The sequence below is a fragment of the Mycteria americana genome, unplaced genomic scaffold, assembly GCF_035582795.1.
Source record: "Mycteria americana isolate JAX WOST 10 ecotype Jacksonville Zoo and Gardens unplaced genomic scaffold, USCA_MyAme_1.0 Scaffold_39, whole genome shotgun sequence".
NCBI classification, from domain to species: Eukaryota; Metazoa; Chordata; class Aves; order Ciconiiformes; family Ciconiidae; genus Mycteria; species Mycteria americana.
Window position 1 is genome coordinate 662532 of NW_027445626.1, and position 8151 is coordinate 670682.

The window sequence follows — 8151 nt, forward strand, 5'->3', positions numbered from 1 at the left end:
GGAGCAGAATAACCCCATGTATCAAGGCAAGCATGGAGCTGACCAGCTGAGGAGTGAGCCTGAGGAGAAGGCGTGGTTGCTACAAGGGATGCTATAGGAAGCCAGTGCAGCATGTTGACCACGAATCAGGCCAGCTGCATATGGGGCTGAATTAGGAGGAGTATGGCCACCCAGACAAGGGGAGTTAGCTCCTCCCTTGACTCAGCAGGAGTGTGGCCACATCTGAACTAATCTGTGCTGGGGTGGGGCTCCATGTTCTGCAGGAGTGGGGAGGACCTGGAGAAGGTGCAGAGTACATCTGCCAAGATGGGGTGAAGGGGCTGAATCCCATGACTTGTGTGCAGAGGCTGAGGGACCTGGGCTGCTTTGGCCTCCTGATGTAGAGGCCAAGGACAATGTTGTCATGGCCTGCAGCTGCTTGAAGGGTGCTTTCAGAGAGGATGAAGATTTCCTTTGTAGAGGAAACAGCACGAGAAAGGAGAAGGTTTGGAGTCTGAGCCTGGGCATGAGGAAAAAGGAAATGTCACTTGAAGGGTAGTGCTGTGGTGCAACCGGGCACTGGGGGGGGTGGTGTTTGTCTGTGTTACAAATGCCCTGGGGCACCTTCCCCAGCTGTCCATGCCACCAAAGACAACAGACCAGCCTCCTCTCTCCTGTGTCTGCAAGTCTCCGCTGCCTTCCACAAGCCCTGACTCTGCACCAGCAACCCCCTGGTGTGAGTCCTCACCCTGCATGGTCAGGCAGCTCAGCTAACTTCAGTGCGTTCCTCTCCCAAGTAGTTTCCACCACAGCCCTGTCCCTATCTGGTGTTCCCCAGCACTTCCCTCCCCTACCCATCTATCTCTGTCCAGCCCAGAAAAGCAGCCCATTCTGGGCTGACCCCATGGCCGTGCCCACTGATGGGTACTGCAAAGCTCTGCACACTCAACCCCACAGCCCCAGCCCCTCTGAAGCTAACAGTAACTCCTGCCAGAGAGGCAGAGAGGTGTCTCAGTCCCAGGGCTGAGGGCCAGCCATGGCATGAGGAGATGGAGGCCAGTGTCTGCTCCTGTCTCCAAGACAGCCTTATTGTCCATGGCCAGCAAACCCCTCTGTGCCAGCCCCACTCCCAGGAAAAGGCTCCTGGCCCAGGGCATCCTCAGGCTGCTCCAGCCACCCAAGCAATAGAGAAGCCTGCCCGAGCTGGTGCATTCAGAAATAGATATCTCTTTGTCATTTATTCCCCCCTAGAAGCACAGAGTTGCTGCTTTCTCTTCTCCAGACATGTCCCTGCCCCCAGAGAGCCTTTCACCATGGAAGTTTGTCCATGCTGGCCTGACTTGCCGCTCCTTCCTCCTCCCTGTGCCCTCCACAGGGTCCCACGCTGTTGGTATTGCTCTGCAGAGCGAGCGGGCTGTGGTGCCTGAAAGCCATGGGGTGACATTCCCAGGCAGATCCCTGTTGATCATTCACCATCTCGGGTGGAACTGGGCACCCACAGGTGAAGGCTCAGCCCAGGCCCATTCTCTAACACATTGCCCCATGACCTCCTCCCCTCATCCCATGGGGAGAACCCAAGCAAAGCAGCACGGCCTTGTGGGGGCAATTTCTTCAGCCTGAGCTCAGCTTTGGAAGAAGAGCCCAACCTCCAGACACCACCATGAGGAAATCCCCTTTTATTACAGAGGTGCGACACGAGAAGCCAGCTGTACCATTGTGCCAGACACACGTGAACAGGCCTCTGGGTCAGACAGGCTGGGTTCATGCCTCTGGGGAAGTGGAGTGGATGCAGACACGGACAAACATGGTCATCACAGATAAAGTGGCCAAAGCACAGGAGGTTCCCAAGATGAATTTGAAATCACTTCTGAAGAGACGTGAGCAGGCTATTGCTGCTGAGAAAGAGCTGATTGAATCAGCTTCTTCAATGTGTCTTTAAGCTCCTGGTTCCTCATGCTGTAGATGAGGGGGTTCACAGCTGGAGGCACTACTGAGTACAGAACTGCCACCAGCATATCCAGCAATGGGGAGGAGATGGAGGGGGGCTTCAGGTAGGCAACCATGACAGTGCTAATAAACAAAGAGACCACGGCCAGGTGAGGGAGGCACATGGAAAACGCTTTGTGTCGTCCCTGCTCAGAGGGGATCTTCAGCACTGCCCTGAAGATCTGCACATAGGACAGCACAATGAAAACAAAACACACAAAATCCACAAATATACTAACCACAATAACCCACACTTCCCGGAGGTAAGCATCTGAGCAGGAGAGCTTGAGGATCTGGGGGATTTCACAGAAGAACTGGTCTAGGGCATTGCCTTGGCAGAGAGGTATTGAAAATGTATTGGCAGTGTGGAGTAGAGCATATACGAAACCACTGGCCCAGGCAGCTGCTGCCATGTGGACACAAGCTCTGCTGCCTACGAGGGTCCCGTAGTGCAGGGGTTTGCAAATGGCAATGTAGCGGTCATAGGACATGATGGTGAGGAGAGAAAACTCTGCTGAAATGAAAAAGACAAACAGAAAGACCTGGGCAGCACATCCCAGGTAGGAGATGGCCTTGCTGTCCCACAAGGTATTGGCCATGGCTTTGGGGACAGTGGTGGAAATGGATGCCAGGTCGAGGAGAGAGAGGTTGAGGAGGAAGAAGTACATGGGGGTGTGGAGGTGATGGTTGCAGACTACAGCGGTGATGATGAGTCCATTGCCCAGGAGGGCAGCCAGGTAGATGCCCAGGAAGAGCCAGAAGTGCAAGAGCTGCAGCTCCCGTGTGTCCATGAATGCCAGGAGAAGGAACTCGGTGATAGAGCTGCCATTGGATATTTGCTGTCTCCAGGCATGGGGACCCGTGCAAAGAGGAAAAGTCATTGACAAGTTAGGGGAGACTTTTCTGAGCAAAACCAAAGCCATTCCCTGCAGACTCTGCTCTTGCTACACACCTCACCCCCACATTTCCCTTTCCTAGGACACCTTCCTTCAGCTCCATGGCTGAGGCTCTGGTTTGGTGCTGGTTGAATGTGGCGTGAGGAGCTGGGCCTCTGGCCACTGGCTGCTCAGGTGTCAGCCCTGCTCTGCAGCAGTGAGTTCATGGGAATGGTGGAAGCAGCGGCCAGTCCTGGTGTTCAACTTTGTCACATGAAACCACCCATAACAGAAGGGCTTGTCAGCATCTGAATCCCAGTGCTAAGGAATGAAGATTGCAGAAAGCAGACTGAAATTTGTTGTGTTTGGGTTTTTTTTTAAATTTGGGGGAAATTTTTATATTATACCCCCCATCTGATTTGAGGATTGTACTGGGATATCCTAGTATTTCTGTTGCCCTCAGGGAGAACTGAGTGAATCCTGCAAGGCAAGAGGATTGCCATTGGATTAGAGCAGTTGAGGGGACCTGGTCTGTCCTTCAGACCGAGATGCCTTGGGATTGCACCTTTCTGAGACTGAGGGCGATCACAGTGCTCTGTTTGCGTGAAAAGCCAGCAGACACTGCTGAGAGCAGAGGGATCCACTGCAGACTGCTAAATGTCTCACCCTTTCTCAACATCTCAGCAACCCACTTCTACTCAAGGACACACACGGCTCATTTCATCAAACCAACAGCATTTCCTTGGTCATAGCAGCACTGTGCTTATAGATGGGGCTTTCAGATAACACAAAGATGCTATGGAACAGATTTGCATTCTTGAGGGCAGATCACAGCATGGAAAGATACCAAAAGGAGATACGTAAGTTTTTCCATGATGGTATGTCACTAAGGGAAAACCAGCTCATTCCCCAGCCCCACAGGCTGCATTGCCCACAGCCTCACAGATGAGAGGATAGCTGGGACACTTGTTCCCATGGACACACCTGCACAAAAGGACCCACAAGATCAGTGTGTGACTCTGCAGCTGAAACTCCCATCCCCAGAGAGCCTGACAGCAAGAACAGGATAACAACAGCAATAACACAGACAAGTGGAGAAACAAGGAAAAATACAGTGAGGGTCTGGCTGAGAGAGGCGAGGGGAGAGGCAGCCGGGCACTCAGGACAGCGTTGCCCTTACCCAGCTGTGCACGCCACCTCCCAGACACCAGCATTGCCAGGCAGTTGGTGTCAGCCCCTGTGCTCTGCAGAGGGAAGTGGGCATGTGGCTGGAGAGCTGCAGCACGGCTCTGCTGGAGCTGTGGCTGCAGAGGAGGTGGTTCATGCCTTGGACCCCACTGCCCTGAGGGCAGAGGCTTTGCTGGGTGGGAGAGGAGGCAAGGGGGCTTGCTCAGAGGAAGGGGTCTGTGATGGAGGGGATGTTACGGAGTTTTCTGAATTCTCCTTCTACAACAAATCTGGTTTAAGTTTCCTCTCCTTCCCTGATCGTAACCCTGCTGCCTGGAGATTTTCCTCCTGGGAAGTGATTCCCTGGGCCATGTCTTTTCCCTGTCAGCACTCACAGACCCCATCCCAACCTCTGTGCACTCACCTTGGCCCTACAGAAACCTGCCTGTTTGCAGGGCACTGCCTGGGCACGTGTTCCTCTTTGGAGGTTCAAAAGGGCTGGTGAGAACAGCCCTGACGGGTCCAGCAAACGTGATGCTGGTTCTGTCCATAGGCAGAGGAGTGGCTGAAGGCAGTTTAGGAGGCTATTAGCAGACCTGCTGAGCCCTCATATTTACAGCTCAGAAGTCTCAATGACTTGTCCAAGCTTGACAGGTCCTTTTCTATTTCTCTTTCCTGCCCCTACCCCTGCTCCTGTTCCCTGCCCTCCAAGTAGGAAACTGACAATAGACTCAGGAAGTCTCTTTCTAGGAAACTCTGCCTTGACCTTCCTCTTGAAACACCCCCTTGGAAGTTTCCTAGTGGTGATCTGGAGCTGTGAGCAGCCCTGAGTGATGCAGCAGAAGGACCCTGCCCTGCCAGAAGTTGTTCCTTCCACCCACAGCTTCTTTCTGCAGTGCCATGGGGAGCTCCCCGGGCAGGCTGAGTGCTGACCCTGGCAGGCGGCAGAGTCCCTGCCCGGGCACACAGCCCTCTGGGGCACAGGGACTCTGAAGGACAACCCTGGGCACCTTGGCTGCACACACACATTCACAGCCCTGCAGCTGTCCCTGGTAGAAGGCAGCTGTGATGCCCTGTCCCTCTGATGGTGCAGCAGGGAAGCCCTGCTCTGCAGCATGTCCTCCTCTACGCTAGAGGAACCGTGGAAGTCCTCCTGACTGTGGGATGTGCCAGCTTTTGGAGATCCTTCCACAAACTGCAGATACATTGCCTGTCATGCAGGTACTTACCATGTAGAGGGCTGTGAAGATTTCTCCCCCAGCAAGCTCTCAACTTTCCACACAGCCCAGACTGCCTTTAAGCTCTCTCTGCCCTGCTCCTCTCCCCTCGGTGCCTGCAGGCTGTGCCCTCAGCCCTGCTGTGCTTTGCAGAGCTGCTGCTCCTGGGCAGAGCTGTCTCTCTGCAGCTCTGCCCACTTGCCATGAGCTCCCTCTGTCCCAGGAGCCCGGCCCAGCTCAGCAGCAGAGGACCAGCCCAAGGTAGCAATTTCTCTGCCCCCTCCGGGTTCCCTTGATTTGTGGCTGGGGCTCCAGGGGAACCTACTGTGGAACAAGCTGAAGGAATCACTGATGTTCCCTCTCTCAGCTGGGGTGAGACACTTCGTTCCAGCAGTGGCATTTCTCTGCTCAGAGACAGAGTTGGGTCGAAATATCAACTTTTCTTGGCCCATCATTAGACAGGACAGCCAGGCAGACACAGGCAGTGATCTCCTTTTGCCCTGCTGAGGGAAGGGATTCAGCTGAGTCAGTCAAGGCATCCTCTCCTTGGTTTGTAGTCTTGGGGCTGGAAGGGGACTCAGCTCCCTGCCATGCACACCACCAACCCACAGGAGGTGGGATTCCTCTTGCCTCTCTTCAGGTGGTCATTCAATAGACCCCTGCATGTGAGCTCCTTCTCTCAGCTCCCATGGAAATTAATGGTGATGGAGGCCAGGAGTGAGCTGTTCAGATGCAAATGTCTGGTGACATTTGAGGGGCCAGAGGTGGTCGAAGATATGTGCGGGTACTAGAGACAGATCGAAGATATGTGCAGGTAGCAGAGACAGATTGAAGATATGTGCAGGCAGATGTAGAGACAGGACACCACCTGAGGGCATCTTCTTGGAGGCTCTTGGGAGTTTCCTGTGGCCAACTGAAATGACAGCTGATGCCCAAATTAAGGGCAACTGAACCTGTCCCCACTCATTATGTTCAGGGTGGCCTATATCCATATGATGGAATGAAGTCATATGCCACATAAGAGCCCAGTCTCACTCTTCCTTCTTCTCCATCTGTTGGATTTACTAGGTCTCCACTCACTGGATTGGCAGTTGCCTCATGTTCATCCCCACATTGCCTTTCAGAATTCAGGGTATCTACTCACTTTAATGTTCCAATCCAGGCCCACAGAGCTCCCTGAGATGCCAGGGCTGGCAGGGACAGCACAGGACCTGCAGGAAAGCAATTCCCACTCAGGGCGGGTGCGTGACAGACACCCCTGACAGCATTGCAGGGAGTGCGATTGATGCCTGTGTGCCAGGGACTGTTGCCATCAGTCAGAGGCATCGGTCATCAGATGCCATCAGAGAAGCAAGGTCTGTGCCTTCTCTGGCACAACAGCTGCATGCATTGCCTGAACACAAAGCACCCCACACCGGGGTCTTTACTCACTCCCTTGAGGATTCCATCAAGGAACAGACCAATGATTTTAACAGTGTGCCTGCATACATCTTGTCTTCAAGGACAGCATAATCCAAGCACAGACATGCTTCCTATCAAAACTTAGTTGAAACTCAAAACGGCATTCAAGGGCATTAAGATGAGCTGTTGCTACCTCAGGAACAGCTAAAGAAGAGTCAGAAATACTGTGAGACCACTCTACATTTGGTAAGAGTAGGTGTAGATAGATGTGAGCTACTGTCGTGGTTTAGCCCCAGCCGGCAACTGAGCACCACGCAGCCGCTCGCTCACTCCCCCTCGGTGGGATGGGGGAGAGAATCAGAAGAGCAAAAGTAAGAAAACTTGAGGGTTGAGATAAAAACAGTTTAATAGGTAAAGCAAAAGCCATGCACGCAAGCAAAACAAAGCAAGGAATTCATTCACTACTTCCCATGGTCAGGCAGGTGTTCAGCCATCTCCAAGGAAGCAGGGCTCCATCACGCGTAATGGTTACTTGGGAAGACAAACGCCATCACTCCAAATGTCCCCCCCTTTCTTCTTCTTCCCCAGCTTTATATACTGAGCATGACGTCATGTGGTATGGAATAGCCCTTTGGTCAGTCTGGATCAACTATCCTGGCTGTGTCCCCTCCCAGCTTCTTCTGCACCTGGCAGAGCACAAGAAGCTGAAAAGTCCTTGACTAGTACAGCAACAACTAAAACATCTCTGTATTATCAACACTGTCTTCAGCACAAATCCAAAACATAGCCCCATACCAGCCGCTACGAAGAAAATTAACTCTGTCTCAGCTGAAACCAGGACAGCTACTCTACGTCCTCTTTGCCTCAGTTCCCACCAGCGAGGTCTCCCAGGCCTTTCTGCTTTGAGGCAGAACTCTGGAGGAGAACAACCAGCAGTGGATGGGGATCAAGCCAGGGGTTACTTGAGCAAACTCCACCCTTACCACTCCATGGCACTGGAGGGGCTGCATCCAAGGGTGCTGAGAGAATGTTTTTCACCACTGGTTCATTATAATTGGAGTAAGAAAGGCACTCAGACTCTGTGAGGTATCATTTAAAATGCTGTTCATCAGCGCTAACACTATAAAGAGAGAATCATGCAGATAATCTCAGGTCCCTTTTAGATGGTGGGACCCCAGGTGGTGTAGCATTGAACAGGCCTCTGACCCACCCGCAGCATGCCATGTGGACCCCACCCATAGAAGACATTCCCCTGTTTGGATCATTCAAGCTGCTGTAGGAATTTCTTACCAAAAAAGAACTCTTCTCATCATCTCTCCAGTCTAACAGAAATGATGTTCTCATGAGAACTTCTTGCTGCCTTGTTAGATACTATATGAATAAATACTATAATAAATAAATAGTATATTGATAATTTATGACTTTCAGACCCAGAGTAACTAGATAGTGAAGTATTGTTATTTGCTATGTATTAGCTTGTATGTTTTGGGTGGTTGGAGTTGTTTTATTTGTTTTATCATGTACAC

The 8151-nt window shown here is 52.3% G+C and overlaps 1 protein-coding gene across 1 annotated transcript; it reads right to left on the minus strand.

The window, feature by feature from the left end:
* Positions 1 to 1865: 1865 nt before the first annotated feature.
* Positions 1866 to 2888, minus strand: LOC142403572 (olfactory receptor 14A16-like). The gene has a single exon (XM_075489818.1). The coding sequence runs from the start codon at positions 2886 to 2888 to the stop codon at positions 1866 to 1868; it is 1023 nt and encodes a 340-aa protein (XP_075345933.1).
* Between the last annotated feature and the right edge of the window lie 5263 nt (positions 2889 to 8151).